General features: G+C 39.7%; 7 protein-coding genes across 9 annotated transcripts; 3 read left to right on the top strand and 4 right to left on the bottom strand.

Annotated features, from left to right (window-relative positions):
- Positions 1-53: 53 nt before the first annotated feature.
- Positions 54-3,050, bottom strand: LOC111492000 (adenine phosphoribosyltransferase 1, chloroplastic). 2 transcript variants are annotated; one of them, XM_023141135.1, is made up of 7 exons: positions 2,790-3,050; positions 2,419-2,516; positions 2,122-2,232; positions 1,936-2,028; positions 1,110-1,259; positions 645-703; positions 54-468 (listed from the first exon to the last, which is right to left on the bottom strand). In XM_023141135.1, exons 1-7 carry the CDS (start codon positions 2,990-2,992, stop codon positions 412-414), a joined length of 771 nt encoding a protein of 256 aa, XP_022996903.1. In that variant the 5' UTR covers positions 2,993-3,050; the 3' UTR covers positions 54-411. The 2 variants fall into 2 exon arrangements, with proteins under 2 accessions (XP_022996903.1, XP_022996902.1); XM_023141134.1 differs by lacking the exon at positions 2,790-3,050 and having other exon boundaries at positions 2,419-2,612.
- A 230-nt stretch (positions 3,051-3,280) lies between these two features.
- On the top strand, positions 3,281-4,339 carry LOC111491999 (zinc finger protein ZAT10-like). Its single transcript, XM_023141133.1, has one exon. The coding sequence runs from the start codon at positions 3,442-3,444 to the stop codon at positions 4,171-4,173; it is 732 nt and encodes a 243-aa protein (XP_022996901.1). The 5' UTR covers positions 3,281-3,441; the 3' UTR covers positions 4,174-4,339.
- A 365-nt stretch (positions 4,340-4,704) lies between these two features.
- LOC111492407 (QWRF motif-containing protein 2-like) lies at positions 4,705-8,485 on the bottom strand. The gene is made up of 6 exons (XM_023141742.1): positions 6,788-8,485; positions 6,273-6,392; positions 5,924-6,040; positions 5,746-5,835; positions 5,244-5,351; positions 4,705-5,150 (listed from the first exon to the last, which is right to left on the bottom strand). Exons 1-6 carry the CDS (start codon positions 8,204-8,206, stop codon positions 5,094-5,096), a joined length of 1,911 nt encoding a protein of 636 aa, XP_022997510.1. The 5' UTR covers positions 8,207-8,485; the 3' UTR covers positions 4,705-5,093.
- A 623-nt stretch (positions 8,486-9,108) lies between these two features.
- On the bottom strand, positions 9,109-11,283 carry LOC111492264 (PXMP2/4 family protein 3-like). Its single transcript, XM_023141548.1, has 4 exons — positions 10,743-11,283; positions 9,969-10,197; positions 9,650-9,774; positions 9,109-9,514 (listed from the first exon to the last, which is right to left on the bottom strand). Exons 1-4 carry the CDS (start codon positions 11,076-11,078, stop codon positions 9,431-9,433), a joined length of 774 nt encoding a protein of 257 aa, XP_022997316.1. The 5' UTR covers positions 11,079-11,283; the 3' UTR covers positions 9,109-9,430.
- Positions 11,284-14,368: 3,085 nt separating this feature from the next.
- LOC111491728 (subtilisin-like protease SBT1.7) lies at positions 14,369-17,200 on the top strand. The gene has a single exon (XM_023140730.1). The coding sequence runs from the start codon at positions 14,642-14,644 to the stop codon at positions 16,949-16,951; it is 2,310 nt and encodes a 769-aa protein (XP_022996498.1). The 5' UTR covers positions 14,369-14,641; the 3' UTR covers positions 16,952-17,200.
- An 823-nt stretch (positions 17,201-18,023) lies between these two features.
- On the top strand, positions 18,024-21,388 carry LOC111491729. 2 transcript variants are annotated; one of them, XM_023140731.1, is made up of 5 exons: positions 18,024-18,513; positions 18,848-18,962; positions 19,155-19,790; positions 19,909-20,089; positions 21,042-21,388. In XM_023140731.1, the coding sequence occupies exons 1-5, from the start codon at positions 18,437-18,439 to the stop codon at positions 21,065-21,067; spliced, it is 1,035 nt and encodes a 344-aa protein (XP_022996499.1). In that variant the 5' UTR covers positions 18,024-18,436; the 3' UTR covers positions 21,068-21,388. The 2 variants fall into 2 exon arrangements, with proteins under 2 accessions (XP_022996499.1, XP_022996500.1); XM_023140732.1 differs by lacking the exon at positions 18,024-18,513 and having other exon boundaries at positions 18,848-18,958.
- A 364-nt stretch (positions 21,389-21,752) lies between these two features.
- Positions 21,753-23,778, bottom strand: LOC111491956. The gene has a single exon (XM_023141058.1). It carries the CDS (start codon positions 23,697-23,699, stop codon positions 21,888-21,890), a length of 1,812 nt encoding a protein of 603 aa, XP_022996826.1. The 5' UTR covers positions 23,700-23,778; the 3' UTR covers positions 21,753-21,887.
- Between the last annotated feature and the right edge of the window lie 18 nt (positions 23,779-23,796).

Raw genomic sequence — 23,796 nt, 5'->3', positions numbered from 1 at the left:
TTTTTTTTTTTTTTTTTTTTTTTTTTGCATAATTTAATAGAATAAACTTATTATAAAAAGTATGATGCATGAGGCATCTTTATTTGATAAAATCTAATTTACTGCAAAATAAAGAAGTTTGTGCAGATAATCAAAATTAACATCGTCAACAGGCAGGCAGAAAGGAGACAGCAGGACAATTAACAAACAACAAATACATTACTTACCACCAGAATTATCAAAAGCTAATATTTTCTTTTTCTTCTTTTTGTTTTATCTCTTCAACTCTCAGATTAATACCATCCCGTTTATTTCTAGCAATACTCTCCACTTCAAAATTATGCAGTACTTGGAAACTTCAACTTCGAGCAGCAGTAAGATCTTGTAACGACCAATACCAAACGCGCTGTATTGCATAAGAAGGCTCTACGATCATGCCATCGCGTTAACTAGAACGAATAGAGGTTTGCCTCCCAATCGTTCTCGTCCCTGAGAAATTGCAAAAGAAAAAATGGCAGAAGTTCATTTCAAATTTTCAAGACTATAGAAATGAGAATCATAATCACATCATAAACATCAAACTGGACAAAAGTCATGGGAAGATCTGGAACTAGTAAGTCTAGTACAAGCTTTTGATCTGTTCTCATAATTTTGCAAATGCATACCTTTAGTCCCTGCAGCTCGATCACACAAGCACACTCGACCACCTCAACGCCAACGCGCTCTGCCATAAGGAGTAAACAACCGATTAATATAACCAACACAAGATTGTGAAAAGACAACACTTGTAAAGACAAGTTCATAAGAGAAGGATCTCATCTGCTGAGCAGCAATACAGGGCTGAGTCAACGAAAAATTGTCAGTTCTCAGCGATTACTAAGTAACTTAAGTTATGAAACTGAGAAAATTTTGTTCAGAAACTGAAGCAAATTTACAATGACAAGTAACCAGATTCAAAGAATAATCTGACTCCTAGAACTGAGCAAGATTTGGAAATCACAGCCAAGATAGTGTCATCGTGCAAAAACCTGAGTGAAAACGAGAAACTTCCAGCTGTAGCCAGTGCATGTTCAATTAAAAAGCAATATAATCACTTGGAAGACGAAACGTTGGCTTTAAAAATGGCCTACCAAGTAGCCTTATTGCTGCACACAAGGTTCCCCCGGTTGCAATGAGATCATCTATCACAAGAGCACGTTCTCCAGCTTCAACAGCTCCTACGTGCATCTCAATTTTGTCTGTTCCATACTCTAAAGAGTATTCTTCTGAAATTACTTCACCTGTGAAATCATCGATGGAACGAATGCATTTCAGATACAAAATCATGATTTTACATTCATTTGAAGATGAACTAATCATGGTAATCCAATACAATAGCCCAGAGCATACTAATATCCAGTTTATCCGTTTGATGACCATTTTGTTTTTCATCTTTCCAAAGAAAACATTTGAATTCCTAGTCAAATTCTTTACTATAGTTTTCATCTTTCCTAAGGAAATATTTAAGTTCATAGATAAGTTCCAAAAACAAGTTTTCAAAAACTATTGTTATCGGCTTTCAAACCTTGGCTTGGATTATAGAAACATACATGGTAGAAAATAACAAAACAAAGGAACTCATGGGTGGGTGGAAGTAGTGTTTATATTCTTAATTTTCAGAAACCAAAAACCTGAAGACAGATGGTTATCAAACATAACCTAAGCTATCAAAATAGCAAAAAACCTTAGAAAATTGACTAAAGCGTGAAGTTTCTGGCATCGTAAACGAGATTAACCATCGAAGACATGCAGATTGCTCACTTCTTAACCATCGGGTTATGGATAGCAAACATAAAATGTAATAGCATATGCACGAGAGTTTTTGTCGGATGCGGAACATTATGCTTGTATCCGTAGCTAAAACTATAAATAGATTCAGATGGTACAAATAAAGGTGTGTCAAGCACAAAATTGTACCAGGCAACTTCTTGGGTTTTCTCATGGGAACAAATTTTGCACCGATAGCCAGAGCTATCGGAGGGCCAAAAATGAAGCCCCTCGCCTCAATTCCTGCAGAACAAAAAAGATGAATTGGTTCAAGTCATACCATAAAGTTACTTCCCCTCCTGATGTAAAAATGACCCTTTTGAAGCCAGAATTTACCAGCAACGACAGAAATATCCTTCCCTCTGTACCTCTCCACGAACAAATCAATAGTGTCCCTAAAGGCCTTTATATCAAGAAGCAACGTTGTGATATCCTGAAACAAAATCCCTACCAAAAGAGGAAGAGGGTGTTGTTTACGGAAAAAAATTAGAACAAAAACATCGTTTCAGCTAAAAACTTAGCACCAAACAAGACCCATCACACGCAAAGCCCAAATAAGCATAAAGACAGCAAAGAGGGATCTCTCAGCCTGGAAACGGCCATTTCGATTTTCAAATGAGAGGAGATTAGTACCTGGTTTAGGGAAATCTGGGATTACTCGAATGGCCTTGGCGATTTTGGCTATGCGTGGGTCTTGTTCATCGGTGGACGCCATTTCTTGATCCGGCACCGTAACACCCGCCGGACACTCGATCAACACAATTTGACGGAGGTAAAATCAGAGCAAAAGAAAGGGGCAGCGGCCAATACGGAAAACATAGGTTTAATTTACTATTTATTTATACAAAAAGTTGGGGAACGAGCGTTTCAGGACAGAGAATCCATTTGACCAAATTGCCCCACCGTTAAAAAATTCTTACCCCATTATTACCAAAACTTTCCCCACGGAGGAGTTCAATTTTGACCTGCGTCATCGAATATTGACTAACACAAGAGATTGGGATTCCGAATTACCACTGCATCGCAGAAGCTTGAGCGAATATCGATGATGTGGAGAGCGAGTCAAATGTGTACGACACGACGAGAAAGCATCGCCCACGGCTGTTGACGGAGAAGCGATCCGCCGATGAGGAGCGAAGACCGCGGTGGTCCTATAGTGCGACGGCGAAATAGGAAGTGAGGAACTGAGATTGGAGGCTGCTTTCATCGCCGGTTGTGATCTGAGAAATCGAAACGTAAAAAGGATGAAAAAGAAAAATTGAGATACGGTTGTGGAAGCCGACTTATTCGTGTAGCGTCGTTTAAATTAATTAATTAATGAATGAAGAATTCTGGAGGGTACTTTGGTCCGATGAAAACCCACGTAAATTTGATTTGTTACTTCAATCTCTTAATTATTTTTAGCGAATGTTTTGGTAATGTAGTTTTGTATTTGAAATTAACTATAAATTAAGAATGTGCTAATTTTGTATGTCCTAAACCCAAAGGCCAAACCTCCTCAGTCCTCACGCAATTTCCTTCCTTGTTGTTGTTGTTCTCTCTATAAAAACCCCCACTCCCCTCTTTCTCTCTCATTTCAATTCCTCTGGACTCCGAGTCTGAATCTCAACCTTTTCAATTCAACCCTTTCCCTTCTGAATCCTTCATTCTTCAGCTATGCCACTCCAAGCTCTCAATTCCCCCTTCCATTTCGATGACGTCCCCTTCCTGCACCCCCTCAAGCCCTGGGCCAAGCGCAAGCGTTCCCGCCGCCCACCTCTTCACGCTTCTCCTTCCGACGAAGAGTATCTTGCTCTCTGTCTCATCATGCTCGCCCGCGGCGACCCCCGTTCCCTGCTCGAGCCTGCCGTCGCCACCAAGTCCGCCTTCAAGTGTCCTCTTTGCGACAAGGTCTTTTCCTCTTACCAGGCTCTGGGTGGTCACAAGACTAGCCACCGGAAACCGGCTGCTTGTGACGACCAGTGCATGTCGATCTCCGGTGCTACGTCCACCATCTCTAACTCTGGTGGAAGGGCACATGTCCGTAATGTTTGTCACAAGTCGCTCCCCACCGGCCAGCCCTTGGGTCGCCACAAGCGCTGCAACTACGAAGATGGTGCCGACGCCATTGCGAATCGCCAGAGCTACAACGGGATGACGTTGACATCGTCGGAGGAAGTAGGTTCGACCCACATCGTCAGCCATAGCCACCGAAACTTCGACCTGAACATCCCGGCGTTGCCGACTCTGTTGCCGAAGCCTTCCTTCCCTGACGACGAGGAGGTGGAGAGTCCTCTGCCGATGAAGAAGCCTCGGTTTCTCTGGCTGCCGGAACCGGAGATCTCACTGAATTTGGACGATCCTTTCCCCGATTGGGGGAGAGGGATTAGAATCAAAATTCAAAATTAGTTTCAGTTTTCTTTGTATAAAATTAATTTTGCCGATTCTTGGGGATGTAGAAAGAGGGATACAGAGTATTCAATTAATTATTTCCTTTTCTTTTTTTTTTCCCTCAAAGCCATTGTTTTGATTTCAATTGGGAAAATTATATGGATGCACACTCATAGTTCTTGAATTGTGCAAGTGGATGCAGAATTGGCATCATGACAAACGCCAACCCCCGCATGTGGGTGGGTGGGCTAATTCATTGCAAGCCAAAACGATAACCCCACAACTCAAATTCGGCAAATTTATAAATTTTGTTAATTACCAAACTTAATAACCAGAGCTTCACCACATGTATTCTCGATCACAAAATGAGTCGTAATTAATCAAAATTTCAATTAGAATCTTCAACGTAAGTTCAGAGTGTGGGTTTTGTAATCATTTTCAGGTACGCCGAGGTAGAGGTAGCAAAATTTCTTGATGTGGTTAGAAGGAATAAGGAGTTGATGGTGGGCATGCAAAAGGCATAGGCGTTATGTTTTCACACGTAACCAGTCATCAAAAGGAGCTTTCATACTGGCTCTCCTATCATCAGCCAAAAGCACTATTTTTCACAAAACAAACAGTTGGAGGCCACATAGGCAGGGAAATAAAGCAATGAGCGATAACACTACATGATTAGACATTTACAAGAAATGTTGGCCTGGCCTCCTCTCTAGAAGAAAGAAAGATATATGAATTGTGATAAAATTTGAACAACTCTTGAGCACCACAAGTTTTCTACTATCTACGAAAACACTCACAACTTCTATGACTCATGCTGTGAATGGATCTTTTATTGCTTCTTTGTTTCATGAATTCAAGAGAATGTGTTCAATTCTCTGGCATGATCTTAGGTCTAATAGTATAGTACAGCAGATGCCTGTCACGAGCATTCTGTCCTGTTAAGCTGATATGCGTTCTAGTTGCAATATGTGTGTTCTCAAGCTGAATTCTTTTACCTGGTAAACAAATTTTTTTTTTTTCATGTGTGAGATGGAAAACACGGGAGGAGAGAGGTATAGGAGAAAGAGAGAGAGGAGACAAAAGAATACCTGCATGGAAGATGCTGTAGATAATAGATCGTTGCACTGGTCAAGCAATGCACGCTCATGTGCATTAACATCTGCAAGTTTTGATACCACAGAATTCACATCTCCAACCTATCATCATCAATAAGAGATGTCTTTAATCATGTGTCAAAGCTGTGTAATCATTTCACGACCGGTGTGGTTAAACAGAAGGAAACTCAAAGACACCAGTCCTGCTCTTGTTGATGTAATTAATGATCAAATTTGTTGTATTTCTACCTTAAAACTAAATTATAGAGGACAATAGCAATAAGCAATCCAACTACGAGAAGTCGCCCTCATTTGTGCCTTCTAAACCCATGAGTTAACCCTTGGGCTCTATTTGTTGGATAAAGGTTTAGACCTAACTTAGGTGGGCTTGTACCGGAATGTTGGATTAGCATATTTACTGGTAATTATTCTTTTAAAGAAACATAAGTGGCAGATGAAAATAGAAACGACAAATAGCTGAGTGTGGGGTTGCAACCTTTGATAGCCATAAGCTCAAGGATGGGGCAATTGCTTGCATCACATCAACTGCTGAAGAAATAGCTTCCTTAACATCCTGGACTTCCGCCTATGGCCAAAAGATAAACACATAAATAAGCGAAGAATGAAGGAAAAACTTGTTGATACATGTCCACACACACAGAGATGACACCCACCTTTGCCCCATCATCAACTGGCAAGCGGAGGGTTCTAGCTTCCAAAGCTTCTGTAATACCTGACAGAGAGCTGGAGAAGTCTTGATCCAGAAGATCCAACTCGTCCAAACATGTCATCTACATTTGTATCACAATAATTACCATAGTATAAGCAAAGATCATCGACAGCAAAACAATTGAATGAAGATTCATGCAGCATTTAATCTGAGTGGTAATTAATAGAGGGAGCCAAATGAACCTAAACAATAGTTTTCTAGATGCAAACTCAGAGTTCAGGAACTATTCTTTAATTTTCAAGATAACAGGATACAGAAAAAGAGAGAAAGAAGAATGCATCTGCATATCTTACTTGAGACTTGAGGATAGAAGCCAGCCTCAGTTTGTGCTGTAACAATTGCAACTCGTGTCTTTTGGCTAGAACAGATTCACGCAGTTTTGAAATACCATTCCAAGCGCTGAAGATGTTTTTCTGACATAAGGAACAATTAAACAATATAAGTAATTTGTATTCAAAAATCATTGTTACATAATTGTAGCGTTAGAAATGAGAACAGATGAGAAAGATTGGTAGAGTGGAAAACAATGCCAATGCAATAAAAGACAAATTAACAAAAACCAGGGAGCCTAAGTTATCACAACAAATTAATTTATAAGAAAAATGCTTATTTGAGTTCAGAACCAGATCCTCTTCTCTCTTTGATATCCAAGGTTCAAAAACACCTATTTATTAGTTGATGATGATCCAAACAAGATGATAATGCAAATCAGACAAATGGGTGATTGAAATTAGGACCCAAAAAGAAAGGATCAACTACTCTTTTCAAAAGATAAAGTGGAGCAAGGGGCCATTTCCAGGAATCAAACCTCGGCATTCAGGCTCTGGACAGAAGAAGTGACATCTGCTCTAGCATTGACAAAACGCCACTGCAAAAGCCTATTGTACAAAATCTTCAACGAATGTGCATCAACCATCCTGCTATCCCCCATTTTCCCCTTCCGTACATCATTAGCAAAACTCAAAGCAGATGGTGTGCTGCTCCAGTAATTACTGAACCCATTTGTCACTGAGCATCTTAAATGAGATGGACTTCCTTTTGAAGATGATGATATGGATGACGCCAAAAACTTACTTGGAGACGCAGGACCAATCGGACTTCGAACAGGAGATGAATGCCCCATGTTGTTATTAGCAACCTGGCGAGGAGATGATGCTGGACTATCAATTGAATGCTTCTTGGGAATATTTACTTTCGAAGGTACTTTACTTTTTGCTCCAACTTTCTTAGATAATGGGGAACCCGGCTCAGGTTGCCTTCGCAACCGGTTGTTAGTCTCTTGCCATACCCTCGCCTGTACCACGACTACTCGAGGGCCACGCTGTCCTTTTCCGGCACCACCCTCCTGCGTTCCCGAAGAACAACTAGAAGACACGCTCTCAGAATCAGAAGGAAGGTGTTTGGATGAAACGTCTAAACTATTGTCTGAAGTACCTTCAGCAAGAGGCTCTACCGCCCTCTCCGACTCTAAATTTCCAGAATCAGAACCAAGTCTTCCGTCAAATGTAGATCTGTCTTCGACAAACGAATTCTGCAGCGCTCTAACAACATTCCCAGACCCACCAGCGACCTTCTTCCGTTCATCCATACAATTCAAACTCCTGCTCATACAATTCGCCTGCCGGTGACTACCGTGCCACCGCTGCTGATCTACTGGCTTCATATTCTCGGTCTGATCGCCGCCGCCACCAGTACCTCTTGTTGGTGTGGTTGTTTTTCTCTGCTCCGACATACCCTTCCGAATACCAGGAGTCGGCGCGGGCTTTGCCTTACTAGCCTGCAATGGAAACGATTCGCCTTGGAAAGAGGCCGATAGGCTCCGTGTCGAATTGAACAACAGCTTCTGAGCCGCCGACATCTCACCCCTACCATTACCATGAACAAATCTGAAATCCAACGAATTAGGATGGGGAGTCCCTATCTGCGTCCTCTCCATGAATTCCGACCGTCTGATAGACGACGGCATCGGAGTCAGAACAGTCGCCGAAGTAGATGTTCCGGAAACCGAAGGGGAGAGGCATCGTCTCAGGATCGATGCAGAATTAGAGGAAGTGGAAGACGATAAATACCGAGAAGTGACTTCTCGGGATTTGGGCCGTCGAGCGACGGCACCATTGTCGGGATCGGAAGGTAACAAAGGCGGCCTCGTAGGATTTTGAGAGTGAGGCACTCTCTGAGACTGGGCCACGGATTTAGGATTCAACGTCGTCGATACAGAAGCAACCATTATTTCTTTTCGAAACAATCGAACCCTAATTTTTCACCGCAGATCACCCCAACATGAATCCAAACCAAAAATCATCCACTTCTCCCAGCAAGTAACAATCAATCTCAACGAATTCCAGACGATTGTGAAGGGAGGAGCGGAATGTTTGCTGTCGAACAGCCAAATTTCGTTTTCTCAAAAATGACCGTTAAGAGTTTCGCCGGAGAAATACAAAGAAGAGAGAGGGGATTGGGGAAGAAAATTTGGGATTTTCACAACGGTCACTGACGTCACTGTTCTTTTATATTATTATAAACATAAAAATTCGAAAAAAGGACGGGTAAGGAAGGTTTAAAGACTGACTAGTCGCGAGTGTACAAAAATATGGTACTCGCGTAGTGTGAACGTAACGTGTCCAAATTTGTGGGTCCCAAAGCTGGGTTTTGAAATGGAGCAAGTTGTACGCGTGGAAACGGGTTATGCAAAAGGACGTAAAGAGACCGAGTCTAGTGAACGTTGCAAGTGCGAGTTTGACGTTGTCAAAATGGCATCCAATAAATTTTTCTTCATTTTTAGGGCAAAATCTACTGCGTCTTCTTAATTCACATTAATTTAGGGATTATTACCCTAATTACAATATTAATATCCCTAATAAATGATTAATATATCAAACTCATAGCTACTTAGAAATTTTTTAAAGATTGAGAGGTTAGAGCCTAAGTCAACCATAAATATTATTCTCTTTAAGTTTTTTCTTTAAGGATTTCTCTATGCTAGGTTTCCTTCAAAGATTTTCTCTCAAGATTTTTAAATGGGTCGGCTAGAAAAAAGTTTCTATACTTCTTAAAATGAATGTTTTGTTCACTTCTCGGAACGAGTGGGATCTCACGAAAGAAAAGGATACAAAAGAAAATGAGAGATGATGATGCTCAAAATGTCTGAGGAATAGATTTCACATACCAAAGAACATAATAAAGTCATTGCTGGTTCATCGCCATTAAATTTACATAATCAAACAAACACTGCAGGCCTTCACGCGAAGTAGCACATCCAAATTTAGTGCTGAATGTGAATAATAAGAGCCATTCACAAGTTACATAAAAGGAGCAGTCGAAGGTTGTTTCTTTACTTACCAAGCAGTGGAGAAGGCTGCTGCTTCACAAGGGTTGTTGCCAAACAAGACAGACGAATAAGGGAACCGATTCCTGAAAACAAATGGGCACTCTCTTCAAATCTACTACTGCTTCAATTGATATCAACTGCTTTTAAGCTTGCCATGTATGTCAGATAAATGGTCCACACATATTGAAACGAACTGTTTATCAATGGCTGCAAAATCAATGTCCCAAAACTCAATAAGACTTCTAGCTGTGTGGTTATGAGCAAACAGCTAAGTTGAGCGATCAAAACAAAGATTACATATTGCAGCATCTCGGATCTGTATAATGAGTACCAAGTTCATACCTGTAGATGAACGGGGACAAATTTGTACGTGAGGAAATCGCAGACTGGCCAATACAACAGCCCATTTAACATTGTTGGAAGCAAATCGCGGTTTAATCTAGCAGCAATCTCACGGCCACTTTCACCTGAATTTGAAAATAGTGCATTCAGAATTATATTTCACAGGCTGCGTTACAGAAGTGACATTAGAACAAAACGTTATAAATTCCATCAGTTCATGGTTCGTTGAGCCTATAAAGCCAGAGGGGCTTTCACTACCAACTGATGGCAAGGCATTGAAAGATTATCTTAAGTTCTACAACTTCCACTTTCTAATTACCTTGCAACGATGCATTGTAGGAGAAGAAAACAGAGGTAATAATAGGTCCATACACAGCCTGCCCCAGAAACATCTTCTTGAAAGTTGACAATAAATCTCGTGTTGGTGAGATTGTAGACATGAAATTAAACCACAAATGCTGGGATGGCCCCAATATCAACAATCCATAAGCAGTCATCCGTGTTGTTCTTATTAAGTCAACAGAGCCAGGAGATGGCATTGTAATCATCTGAACACAATTTAAGTAAACCAAACAATTAGAGGACGAAATAAACCAGAACAAGAGGATATAAGAAGGTAAATTGCAAAGGGTGTAGCTGCCTCCATGAGGGGTGTAGTAGAAAACTGAAGAAAGTTGAACAAGTGAACCAAATTCATCAGTGGCCATGAAATACAAGGAACAAGAGGTTAAGGATAAGTAGAAAAGACCCAGAAAAGAAGACATCCTTATCCATCCCTGTAAAACAGATAGACCCCAAACAAAACCAAAATGATAATGAAATATAAAGGGTAAGAAGCTTACAAGATAAGGCAATTCATCTGAGATATCTCTCAAGTCCTAATTCACTCACCAGAAAGTGCCTATCTTCCTCCTTTCATATAACATTTCTACTCCAAAACGCTATATACATTAATAGAATTGTCTTATCCAATACTCAATCTCGTTTATTCATGACATGCGTGTAACTCACGAACTGTACCATGAAAGAGAAAAAAAAAACTCTGAAAGAAGGCGGAAACGAAATGCAAACAGTCATAAAAACCATCTTCTACCTGAGAGGTTAAGTCAGAAGCCGCATAAATGAGCGAAGAAGTGAAACTTTTAGTGATAAACGGGTGAGTGTCGAGTTTCCTCATGTACCATCCAACAAATCCAATCCTTGATTTCGATGCAGAAACTGAGGAAAAGAATCGATACCGAATAGTTTCCAGGATAGTTGGGCAAGGAATTTTACTTTCTCTGACTCTGAATCTCATTGGAGATGACCCGAAACTGAAATACGACCTCCACCGAATCTTAGCAGAGACAGAAGCTTTGGTGGTTATATCGATATGGGCAACGACCGGCCGCAGAAGCCAGCCACAACGCCGACGCAAGCTATTCACCATATCCTACGAGCTTTTTCGCACTTCTGTCTTCTCGCTCAGTGATTTCAGTGAGCTCAGCATGAATAAAATCAAAAGCAGAATATTCAACGGCAAGCCTACTTCGGCCATGGATGCGGGTCTAAAGCCCACATGGGCATACGCTAGATAAAGGCCTGGGTCGATCACTGGGCTCAATCCCAAGAACATGAAACCCCAATATTTTCATTTAACCCTCTTCAACTTTCCTGATATAATATCTTTATCTTAATAAATTGAGTTAGATTTAGATTAACTTAGTTAGTTGAGTGAATTGGATTGGATTGGATGAGTGGAAAATTTCTTCTTTTTTCTTTCACTTTGCCGAAAAGACAGTCTTGGAACATCATAAATAAAATTTGATTTCTTTTACCTATGAATTTGTCTCTTGCAAGGAAAAAAGATGACCACGAAGAGTGGAAAGCCTCGTCATAAATGAGGCCCTACATCCTCCAAGATCTTATTGTTTTATAAAGTTTAATTTTTTTAAATAATTAAAATTCTATATATTTTATGTCACTATTTGAAACGTTTATTGATTAATTAACAATTTGATAGGTTCGATATCAATTACTAAGAGGCAAATCACTCAATAATTGAAAATGATAGCTCTTAATTTAGGGCATTAAACAAAGATTTTTGTGATTTGTTGATTGAAAAGGGAAACGAATGTGAGTAAGGTGACCCAACTTGATACAACTGTACTATTGAATTATTTCTTTTGGACCCTGACATTTGAACAACTCTTTAAGCCCTATAAGTTCCGTTGTCATTTTCATTATTACACAAAAACAAGAACACGAGTGTCATCCACTATCAATATTGATGCTAACATTTCTTTCCCTATCTTTATATCATTAAAGTATGATGGAGAATACTTTATCTTAATTTTTTTTTTTTTTTTTTTTTTGAGACTACAAGATGCTTTTTTATTACAAAAATATAATATATAATGACAAATTTATAATTAAAAAAATGTACGTTGAATTAACGAGTTACTATTATTTTTAAATTAATTAATTGCCTCGTTTATTTATCATACGCGTGTCATGTGAAATAATTTTATCAAAGCAAATATTATTGGGATTAAATAATAAATTAACATGGAAAAAAACAGGTATCCAATTGGAGCCATAAAATTCGTTTTACACTACTGCATTGACTAAATAATACAATAATGCAAATAAAAACAATTAAATATGTTGATAAAAATATAAAAAATAACTATTTAAATAAATTATGAAAAATGTTGGACCACATTCTTTTATCAATTTACGAAGAATCCAAGGTCTGAAACCAAGCTTTTGTTCATTTGCTCATTCTTCGAATTAATTGGATGACATAAATATATGAGATTGGGGCCTTTTTTTATTTTCATTTATCATTACTAATTAAGCTTAAATTGGTATTTGAACAATTTTGATGTCATGCTCCTAATTTATCAAATCTTATCCTAAAATCAGTTAATACCCGGACATAGCTGCCACTCCAAATATATATAAATACGTTACTAATGTTTTTGCTTTAGAACTTAGGTAAATCCACTCATATTCGTTGTTTTCAAAAGTATGTCATTCGTTTTTCAAAAAGTAAGTTATGAAATTGGAATTGAATAATTGAATTTAAAATTTAAAAGTCACTTTCCCATTAGCTTTCACTTTGAGAAATTAAAGTGAAAATTAAATAATTGTTGGTTTTGATGAGCGGTCATATTCAACCGAGTATCAAAGTATAAAATTTAATAATATTTTCAGTTTTACAGTCACCTGATTAATGATTAGTGATTAAACGTGAAGAAAAAATATTTTAAAACTTTAAAATTTATCATTGTGTTTTATCTATTCATTTGATTTAAATGAGCTACAGAAATAATTTTAGCCCTAAATTTAGACTATACCGTTTTCATACCTCACTTTGATACAGGATGGTATTATAAAACAAATATTAATATACTAATTGGAGCGTTCATGGTCTGATTCCGGGGTGTGGAATTGAAAGCTGTGGATATTCTGTCCAATAAAGCAGCAAACTCGGAATCACCAAAAGTAAGGTGGACCCCTTCCAGCTAATTTCCCACTTTAATTTATTATTTATTTTTTCTAAATTTAAACAGTTTTAGAATTACAATATTTAAAAGAAAAAAAAAACCCATGGAAGCTATGTACGTAATTACTCTTTTTTTTTTTTTTGTTCCCTTCAGAAATTTTGAGGAAATCTTCAAAACTATCCTTTTTATTTATTTAGGATTACAAACCCTCTAACATCTAACCTACCTCTTGGGCTGATTTATTATATAAAGTTTATCACAGACCTTGATTACGTAACGTAATAGTGGGTGGGTTGAATAACGACAATCTTTAGCCTCATTATTATTATCAATATGGACAAAGCCTACACGTCATAGCTTTGTTTGTTAAATCATTTGACATGATTTAAATCATAATACCCATAATAATAAAAACACGAGGAGTGTTCTTAAAACATGGTCATACATTTAAAATACAATGGCAAAAGAAAACAAATAAAGTTATGAGAATGAATGGTATAGGTATGATTTGAAAACCGAAGAGGGAAGGTTTTAGTGAGTAGGTTCACACACTTGTAGCCATCGCCATCAATACAAATTGGTGTGAATCGAGAGGAGGAGATGAAGATGACTACCAAATGGCCGAAATGGCGTCTAAGGCGAGAGAGTGATTAGTGGCGGCCTACCACTGAAAGCCCTCTCGCTCTGCCCATTAAATAATTTAATTTATATTAATCATTAAACATTACCTTCCAATTGATTACAGATTGTAGAAAATATGGTAATAAAAAAGAAATGCACAGCAATAGGAAAGAATACAGCTTTATTAGCTAATGGAAAGATGAGTGTCCCACCCACCACAATTGATTGCAGATTTGGCCAAATAATTCAGTGCCCATCAATCACTCTGCCCAATGTGGACTATCGGTCTTACAGATTTGAATATCTATAAATAAGAGTTCACACCTACTTTATCGTATCCTTTTTTTTTCTCATAAATATTATGCATTCAATTATTTCTTAATAGCCCACTTAGGCTACACTTCATCCCATCCATGCATTAGTTACCTCCTTTATTATTTTCTTCAAGTTACATTGAAAGTGCAATAAGAACTCGACTATCATTTAATTTTGGATACATCAAATACTAGGTACACTTTTCATGGCATTAAATTTCATATTTTATTTTATGAAAATTAGCAAGTAATTATGCAAAGTTGTGTTCCAGACTACATGTATTAAGGCTGGCCAAAATGGAATAGAATATAAACCAAGGTTATGGGAACTTTTTAATATTGATTTTGAAAATGGTGGAAGGAATGATTTGAAAAGGTTACTATTATTGAAAAGGCATTGAATTGAAACCAAATGAGGAAGAAGTATTGACGTTTTATTTCCACACGGAGGTGGGCATGATTGGAATGGACCCACTGACCACAATACAGACGAAGAGTTTGAAGAACTATTATTTAGCTAAAGGCTTTCATCCTCCTCCGAAAAAAACAAGAGTTTGAAGAAGAAGATGAAGATTCAAACTTGCAGAGTTTCGCAATGGTTTCTTCTGTTTTTGATTTCATCCTGTTCCTGTTCCTGCTCGTTTGCAGCAGCACAGAAGAAGAAGACTTACATAATTCATATGGACAGAACCAATATGCCACAAGCCTTTGATGATCATTTCCAGTGGTATGATTCTTCTTTGAAGTCAGTTTCTGATTCAGCCCAAACGCTTTATTACTACAACACAGTGGCTCATGGCTTCTCCACAAGATTGACAGTGGAGGAGGCTAAGCTGATAGAAAAGCAACAAGGAATTCTGGCTGTCATACCGGAACTGAAATACGACCTCCATACCACACGGACGCCTGAGTTTCTTGGACTTGAGAAGAGCGTCTCTTTCTTCCCGGCGTCGGTGAAGGTCGGCGAAGTGATCGTCGGAGTTCTCGACACCGGTGTATGGCCTGAATTGGAGAGCTTCGATGATACAGGGCTAGGGCCGGTGCCTGTAAGCTGGAAAGGGGAGTGCGAAGTGGGTAAAAACTTCACCTCATCTAGTTGTAACAGGAAATTGATCGGAGCCAGGTACTTTTCAAAGGGCTATGAAGCGGCATTTGGTGCAATTGACGAATCCCAAGAGTCCAAATCGCCGAGGGATGACGATGGCCACGGAAGTCACACTTCAACAACCGCTGCTGGATCTGCCGTGACCGGAGCAAGCCTCTTTGGTTTCGCTGCAGGAACTGCAAAAGGTATGGCGGCTGAAGCTCGGGTTGCAACATATAAGGTATGTTGGCTTGGAGGGTGTTTCGGCTCTGACATTTTAGCTGCCATGGATAAGGCCATTGAAGATGGTGTCAATGTTCTATCCTTGTCGCTTGGTGGATCTTCCCCTGATTACTACAGAGACAATGTTGCCATAGGAGCATTCTCTGCTACGGCTCAGGGAGTTTTTGTGTCATGTTCTGCTGGAAATGGTGGGCCATCATCAGGTAGTTTGTCCAACGTTGCGCCGTGGATAACCACTGTTGGCGCTGGGACTCTGGACAGAGACTTCCCTGTATATGTTACTCTTGGAAATGGGAAGAAGTTTACAGGGCAGTCCCTCTACAATGGAAAGCCCTTGTCAGACTCTTTAATACCAATTGTATATGCAGCCCATGCGAGTAATTCAACCAGTGGCAGCCTTTGTTTGACCAGTACTCTGAATCCGGCGAAGGTGGCCGGAAAAATAGTCGTCTGTGACAGAGGAGGTAACTCTCGAGTTCAGAAAGGGTTGGTGGTGAAAGACGCCGGCGGTGCAGGGATGATTCTGGCCAACACTGAAACATACGGCGAGGAACAACTGGCCGATGCACATCTTTTGCCGGCTGCGGCCGTTGGCCAGAAAACGGGCGACGCAATAAAAAGCTACATCTCCTCCGACGCTAATCCAACAGCAACAATCAGCGCCGGCACCACAAGATTGGGAGTTCAACCATCGCCGTTGGTGGCCGCATTCAGTTCTCGAGGCCCGAATCTCCTTACTCCGCAGATTCTCAAACCCGATCTAATAGCACCGGGAGTGAACATTCTGGCTGGATGGACCGGCGGCGTCGGACCAACAGGATTAGACAGCGATAAGCGACATGTGGCATTCAACATCATCTCTGGCACATCAATGTCGTGCCCTCACATCAGCGGATTAGCCGCTCTTCTAAAAGCCGCTCATCCAGATTGGAGCCCAGCCGTCATTAGATCTGCTCTAATGACCACAGCTTACTCAACATACAAAACCGGCGAAGCAATACAAGACGTATCCAGCGGATTACCATCGACGCCGTTCGATATCGGAGCCGGACATGTGAATCCAACGGCCGCCCTCGATCCCGGCCTCGTTTACGATGCCACCATTGAAGACTACTTCGCCTTCCTCTGCGCCCTAAACTACAGCTCATTTCAAATCAAAGTAATCAGCAAGAAAGACTTCACCTGCAGTGGGAACAAGAACTACAAATTGGAGGATCTCAACTACCCGTCATTTGCTGTTGCATTAGAGACCCCTTCCACCAAAGGCGGCGGCGAAGGCACCGCACCAACCACCGTAAAATATACAAGGACTCTGACCAACAAGGGTGCCCCATCGACGTATAAGGTCTCTGTAACGTCGAAAAGCCCGTCGGTGAAGATTATGGTTGAACCAGAATCATTGAGTTTTGCGAAGCCCAATGAGCAGAAGAGTTACACAGTAACATTCGTTGCTTCTGCAATGCCGTCGGGGTCTGAGAGCTTTGCTCGTCTGGAATGGTCGGATGGGAAACACAATGTGGGTAGCCCCATTGCCTTCACCTGGACTTGAGACCTGCAAGAATCTTCCATGGAATTGAAACCTGTCTTCTCCTTTATAAGACCATAATCTGTATTGCCTGTCCCCGCCAATGTCTTCGCAGGGGGGCTTGTTGAATTCGAACTCTACCCTTTTAACCATATCATATTCATGGGAAAGGAAAAATGGAAAGAAAGAAAATAATTGTACAGAATTCTAGTGGATTTGCTTTCTTTTTCGAAGTTCATAACATCAATCAAGAATTCCCATTTGGAAATCCTACTGAAAATTGGATGCACCCCTTGTTTGTGACTTCAAATTTGGTTGTCTAAATTGGATGCACTCTCATTTGAGATCTACAACAATTTTTTATTCAACAATTACAGAGATTAGAGAACAAACTATTAACTATTTGAATAACGACACAAATCCAGCCAATTGCTGATATCAACCATGCCGACAAGAAAACAACTAATAAGGTCGATGCTTTTCTGAATTATAGCATTCATGATCAAGATTCTTCATATAATTATCGAGCGCAGCTATGACATTTAAGACATTTCGCACCTCGTAGAATTAAGTTTCATACCTACTTGGATTTATTGTCACTTTAATTAGCCGCCGGAGTAAGCAAGCAAGTCGGCAGTAAAGCAGGAAGAATTTGGAAGACCTCCTGGCGACCAGTGTCCAGAGCAAAATCTCCAGCAGAGAGAGTGGAAGGAGAGAGCACAGTCCATGGCGCACCAGTTTCCAGAAGGGTTTTGACAACCTCGGGATGGCCATGCTTGGCCGCGTTCCTAAGAGGGGTAAGGCCCTAAGCGTCATATCGAAAAACGTGGGCTCCGGATTCTATCAGAGGCCTGATTTGAGTTTGTCGGCGTCGCCGCTCCGCGCTGCCATCTTGCACTCTGTCAAAATGTATGCACAGCAAGAGGCCCATCTATAATAAAGGGGGCTTTTAGAGGCACATCTATAATAGATGGGCTTTCATAGGCCCATTTACAACAAATGGGCTTTTATAGGCCCATTTACAACAAATTGGGCCTTTATATGCTCATCTACAGTAACGGCTTATACAGGCCCATATGCTATAAAATGAGCTTTTAGAGGCCCATTGAACATCGTATGTAAGGTAACAAACGTCGTCGGATCAAAAGAAAAAAAAAAATTGTTTTACCTTCGCGGCGTTTCAGAAGCGGGAAAGTGTTGATTTCCGTCGGCGACGCGCTTTGTTGAGAATCGTGTGGCCAAAATGACGCCCGCCTTCAGCCTTCTGCACCTTTGTTAATTCCACGCGCCACTACTCCTTCTCGTCTCTTTCAACGACCCCAACTGGTTTCCTCCTTGCGCCCTCCTCCTCTCCATGATTCTACTGCATTTTTCTTCTCCAAACTGTTTCTAGTTCTCTACTCCGTGCCAAATTGGCTAGAGATTTTCGTTTTGTGTATCATTTTCCTTTCAGTTTTACCATTAATCTTTTGTGAGGGTTTCTTTCTTTCCCTTTTCGTAGAAAGGAATATGGGTTCGAGTTTTGATCGCTGGGAAAAGGATCCGTTTTTCTCAGCCGCGGAGGAAGTTCAGGAATCTGCCGATAGGTACATTCTTCTCCCTCGGTATTTCTCTTACGTTTTAAAAATGTTCACAGATGATTTGTACTTGTGATTTTGTTTTAATGACGAGAAAGATGCCTGTGGTATTTGTTGTTGAGAAAATGTGGAGGAAGCAAAAGGGTTATCGTTCTCCAAGATTTTGTTTTTGTTTGGCTTTCTGGTGTCTGTCCTTATCTTTTTCTGGATTTAGATTTAGCCCGGATTATTAATGTAGAACAGGGGATATTCCTCCCCTGCTTTCCATTCTCTGTTTGCTGTCCTCTGTTGTCAATTGATCGGATTGTCATGGGTCGGTGTTTTTTTCGTTTATGTATCTCAGAATAGAATCGACATATAGAACTTGGGTACATGCCATGAAAGATGACTCCAGCATTTGGAACTATGATGAGCTCGATAGGGATTTACGCACTGCTCTTGGCACCACCAAATGGCAGGTGATCTCTTCCCTAATTTCCTTCCCCATCCCCACAAGAATCCCCTCTGCGTTCCATACGTTTGGCTAACTAATTTCCTCAGCTTGAGTTGAGACATTTCTTCCCTCAATAATCTGTATTAGTTTCTTTCTTATTCTGATGATCGCCCTCTTGCTTTTTCTAAAATAGCTATAACTTGTGATGTCAACGCAGTTAGAGGAGTTTGAACGAGCTGTGAAAGCGAGTTATATTAACAGCACAAATGAAGATCCGAGAAATAGGCACCGGCAATTTATTGTAGCAATTGAGGATCAGATATTAAAAACTCAAAGTTCATTACAAGAGTTTTCTCAATCAAAGGGAAAATCCTCAATGCCTTGGATGCGGCTGGATGAAGGTGAAAGCAATGAACTTGCGTTGTTTCTTTCTGGACCTTCCGCAGGTGAAGGCAAAACTGTTGTTAACAATGTTGTTAGTGACAATGAAAACCCACAGGCGATGGACGAAGGATCAGCCCCAGCTTGTTCAATTAAATCTCTTCAATCAATTGAACAGGGTTCTCAAGACTGTAGAGAGGAGAAGTCCCATGGACATCGGAGGACAGCTAGCGCTAGTCCTGACATTGGTTCCTGGAAGATTGCAATTTCGGGGGTTGATTTCCAACCATGTTCTCTTAATAAACAAACCCAGAAACTTGTACGAAAGATACCAAGTGTTTCGGGGTTTTTAAATACTGTTGACTCTGCATCAAAATTCAAGTTGCAAAAGAATGCCTTTAGGAAGTTGAAAGTAGTAGATAGGCATCAAGGAACTAATCCGATGTTGTTGCAAGCCTCTCAATCAACTAGGGTATGCATTCTATCAATTGTTGTTATTATTTCAATCGGTTTTGTTTCCGTAATTATGACTATGAGCTAGATTTTCTGATCTAGTTACTAGATTGTAGTTTCTGTTTCTTTCCATGTAGGGTATAATTGTTGGATATGAAAGAAGTAAGAGTTGCTTAGATAGTTGTGATGGTTTTTATGATAAGCAACTCAATGGCTGGTACGGATCTATTAAAAGACAGTTTCAGAGGTCTCTATATCAAATGCAGTATAGTAGGCCAGTTCAAGTAACATTCTCAACAATTCTTATTATCTCAATTGGTAAGCTTTTCTTTTATATCTCCGGCTTTATTCTTCATGGCATATTTTTTAATCTTATATTTGTGTCTCAAGAAGCAATAGTTATGTATATTAGAATGTTGGAATACGGTTTGATTCATTCTTTATTTTCTGAGAAAATGCTGTTTAATTAAGTTGTATCTTTGAGTTCCTTTGCATCAAAGTGCTGGAGTATGTTTGCAGGTGATATTCACATATTGAGAATGTACGTATGAACGTGCTTCCCATGGTTCATCATTCTCATAATGTTAGTCTTTTGAAACTCATAAGATATATGAGATTTTTTGTACGTTCAATTTGTTTTAACTTTTTTTTCCCTCTACTGGAATAAATTCCCGTAGTACGAGAGTTTCTCTTACTTTTTTTTTCTTCTTCTTTCATTTTTGGATCACAGAGGTGCATTTCATAAAAGACAACTTACTTTTATAAGTTGAATAAATGAATAAGTAATATCATATTTTGTCTCATGACAGGGGAAACTTGAGCGCAAGATTCTCTGCACTTTTATTAACCCTCTTATTTATCCCCCTCTTCAACCAATGTGGGATCTCACATTGTATGTGGAATTTGTGTTGTTGGATGCTTCATTTCCTTACCCCCAACTCCCTGATTCATAAGCGAAAGACCAAGCATGGTTTTGTTGAAATGGTGCTTCGATTGTGACATTGAATTCTTGTATATAATTTATTAGGTTTCCGGAGCAAAGACTTTTTGATGTGGATGTGGGATGACAGACTTGTCTTGTATTTATAACCTATCTTAGATGTCGTCACATGTTACCATTGTTGTTTGACTCTGTTTTTTCAACATCACATTCAAATATTTCTTTAGGTGTTCTGTTAGATATGGATGAGAGGAGGGGGGATGTCTTTTCTTTTGGCGCAATTTTCTTATCTGGAATTTGAAGGCTTATGTCTGTTCTTTACTTTTGCAGTTTTGGTTCTACTTCGTGTGCTGTGAGAAGCTATTTATCTTCACCAAGTGCTTGGTAGTGTACTCGGTGTATGACGTGAATAGCAATGATTGATGATCGGAGCCATAATGGAGATATCTTTGTCTTACCACACAGGTTCTTGTACATTAAACATTTTGTAACATGCATGTAGCCATGGTTGAAACTTGAGATACTCGAGTCACTGTTGTTTACCAAAATTTATTTAGCTGATGAAGAGTTTAGTCCGCGTAGTACTTTCCCCAGTGACAAAAATGGGTACCTTCTGGATGACCACTTATTTTATTTTTGTAACCTTAAATGATAAAAAGTACCAATTTTGAGAGTTATACTGGGACAAATGATATTTTATTTAGAATATAGCACTACAAATGATTTCGAATTTTTAGAAGTTTTTAATATATCTCTAAACTATTTAATAGATCCATAATCAATTCAAAATTCTTAAAAACGATTGATATATTCGATAAATTTTGAATTATATGAACTCATTTTTATGAACTTCTTAATGTCTTTTGTACTAAAGGAACAACTTTCATTTTACAAACCTGTAGATATCAGTATTATTATGTTCAAAAAGTAGAAATATTATTTGATTTCCTCAAAATGTAATGACATTTTGGAGAAGAAAATGTTGATGGTTCTCAGAGTTGAGGCTTTTTGTTAGGTTAATTCCCATAAGATCATCATTACAAAATGTTAAACATGAGTGATGTAATTCAATATTTGAAAGATTAAGTTTACAAACCCATGTTGATTACTCCAAAATTTGTTTAACGAAAGTTGGCCACTAAATATAAAACTAGTTGCGTACCAGATACGATTTGTTTATTTAGTCATGGTTCTGATGGTAATTCCATGGCCCTCACGACTGTTGTTGGAAGAATCTTCAGCTTTTTTCACTTGACTTGAAGCCAATTTCTTTAATCTAGCTGGTGCAAAAAGCCATGCTGCCTCCATCTGCTTGCTAATCATTCTAGCTGCATGATATGGGATCTTGATTCTCTTACTCTCACCCATTCCATTGCCGCCCTCCATCTTCATTCCACCATCCACAAACATTATGCAGTCCATCAGGCTCTCTTTTGCTAACCCTTTCATGTCATAAGCCTGCGATCTTCTCCACAGGCTTTTACCGTGAGAATTTGTTGGATTTGAGTAACACAAAGCTCGAGTTGAGTCACTAATGGCTGCATCCGGATCCCTTAACAGCAAATGGCATTGTGATTTGTTACTGTGAAGCACCATTCTTTCCTTTCTAAACTTCAACGGACACAAATCTAAGGCTTCTTTGTATTTTCTCATAGCGGCCTCTATTTCTCCCAATCGAAACAGTTCATTGGCTGCTTGTTTTATGAGATTCACCAATGCCCTCTTCTCTTCAAGCCTCTCCTCACATAACAATTTCTCTTTCCTTTCCCTCTCCACTTTCAGAACCCATATTTCTCTTAGAACCCTTTGGAGATTTTGATTGTTCTTGAGGAATTGTGTTTCCATTTGGTTGTAATCTGATAGGAGGGCTTGTGTGATGGCTTCACCTAGATTAATGTTTGTTCTATTTCCAAGCCTTCTAATTTCCACCAAATCTACGAGATAAAACGCAGCAATTTCAATGACTTTGTACCTGGTTTGTGGGTCTTTGAGAAGGAGTAAAAGACATTCAATGCCAAGGTATTGCCAGTCATCTGAAGATCTACACAAATTGCAGAGGGTCTCAATTATTTGTGTGGATTCAGCAATGAACTTCCTCGAAAGTTTATTGTAACTCAAGATTCTTATGAGCCCAACTCCACCAGTTGAGGTGTAATTTGACAATCCACCCCACATTCCACATAAATCCCTCAAGAAAATTGGGTTGTTGTTGCAAATGAGATTCAAGCACCTCCCCTTGGAAGCAAAACATTTGACCAAATGAAGACACCAACATTGAAGTTGGCTAGCCCATTCCTCTGCCTTTCTATCCTCAATTTCTCTCCCACCAACACCTCTTGTGAGCAAATCTCTGTGGTATTTCTCTCTATTCTCTTCACTTGATCCTACAAATTTTTCGTACACTAAATCAAGGCAGGAGGATGCAATCTCCATGGCTGATTTGACAATTTCCTCTTGGTATTCAACAAGAGCTTCAAAAGTTGAGTTGTAGCTAGCAAGGTGACCAAGTGCTCTAACACTGACCCTTTGTTCAACCCAGCTCATTTTACCTCTCAAAAGCTCCATCAATGGTGGAATCACTCCTGATTCCACTGCTTTCTCTGCAAACTCAGCCTTGTGCATGGTGTAAGATCCAATAACATGAGCTGCATAATAGGGGATGTAAATGTTTTGGTCCCTAAGAACCCAACCCTTGTCCTTGAGGCCCCTTTGGATCAAACTTCCCATGCATTCAAACACACCAAGAGAGGGGTACTCTTTGTCATTTGGATGAGCCATGGCTATGTGCCAAAGTGCACTTAGGACAAGGACATGGTCATGGTCGTCACTATAAGGTAACTCACTCAAAAAATGCTTCATTCCAGCTCTTCTTGTTGGAACATGGGTCTCCTTCATTAGACAGAAGAAACAAAGGGAATTGGTGCAAGACCTCATCTTTGAGCGCTTGGTGGAGGTGGTAATGGCAATGGGGTTTGTGTTCTTCCTCATTTTGTACTGAATAATTTAGGGTTTTGAAAGGGTGTGGCTTTAGGGTTTGATAGATCATGAAAATGGATAAAAGGAAGGGGGGGGGGGGGGGGGGGGG

This window comes from Cucurbita maxima, unplaced genomic scaffold, assembly GCF_002738345.1.
Source record: "Cucurbita maxima cultivar Rimu unplaced genomic scaffold, Cmax_1.0 Cma_Scf00017, whole genome shotgun sequence".
Taxonomy (NCBI): domain Eukaryota; kingdom Viridiplantae; phylum Streptophyta; class Magnoliopsida; order Cucurbitales; family Cucurbitaceae; genus Cucurbita; species Cucurbita maxima.
The sequence above is the reverse complement of the archived record's forward strand: the minus strand, read 5'-3'. Positions and strand labels throughout refer to the sequence as shown.

Coding starts and splice junctions, on each gene's coding strand:
- LOC111492000 (XM_023141135.1), bottom strand. CDS start 2,992: ATGAAAGCAGCCTCCAATCTCAGTTCCTCACTTCCTATTTCGCCGTCG. Junction 2,233..2,418: donor CCCAGATTTCCCTAAACCAG/GTACTAATCTCC, acceptor CTCTTTTGGTAG/GGATTTTGTTTCAGGATATC. Junction 1,260..1,935: donor AAAACCCAAGAAGTTGCCTG/GTACAATTTTGT, acceptor ATGATTTCACAG/GTGAAGTAATTTCAGAAGAA.
- LOC111491999 (XM_023141133.1), top strand. CDS start 3,442: ATGCCACTCCAAGCTCTCAATTCCCCCTTCCATTTCGATGACGTCCCC.
- LOC111492407 (XM_023141742.1), bottom strand. CDS start 8,206: ATGGTTGCTTCTGTATCGACGACGTTGAATCCTAAATCCGTGGCCCAG. Junction 6,393..6,787: donor TCCAGAGCCTGAATGCCGAG/GTTTGATTCCTG, acceptor TCCTTATGTCAG/AAAAACATCTTCAGCGCTTG. Junction 6,041..6,272: donor CTTCTATCCTCAAGTCTCAA/GTAAGATATGCA, acceptor ATACAAATGTAG/ATGACATGTTTGGACGAGTT.
- LOC111492264 (XM_023141548.1), bottom strand. CDS start 11,078: ATGGTGAATAGCTTGCGTCGGCGTTGTGGCTGGCTTCTGCGGCCGGTC. Junction 9,775..9,968: donor CTACAATGCATCGTTGCAAG/GTAATTAGAAAG, acceptor TTTCAAATTCAG/GTGAAAGTGGCCGTGAGATT. Junction 9,515..9,649: donor TTGTCCCCGTTCATCTACAG/GTATGAACTTGG, acceptor TTGATTTTGCAG/CCATTGATAAACAGTTCGTT.
- LOC111491728 (XM_023140730.1), top strand. CDS start 14,642: ATGAAGATTCAAACTTGCAGAGTTTCGCAATGGTTTCTTCTGTTTTTG.
- LOC111491729 (XM_023140731.1), top strand. CDS start 18,437: ATGGGTTCGAGTTTTGATCGCTGGGAAAAGGATCCGTTTTTCTCAGCC. Junction 18,514..18,847: donor GTTCAGGAATCTGCCGATAG/GTACATTCTTCT, acceptor TATGTATCTCAG/AATAGAATCGACATATAGAA. Junction 19,791..19,908: donor AAGCCTCTCAATCAACTAGG/GTATGCATTCTA, acceptor CTTTCCATGTAG/GGTATAATTGTTGGATATGA.
- LOC111491956 (XM_023141058.1), bottom strand. CDS start 23,699: ATGAGGAAGAACACAAACCCCATTGCCATTACCACCTCCACCAAGCGC.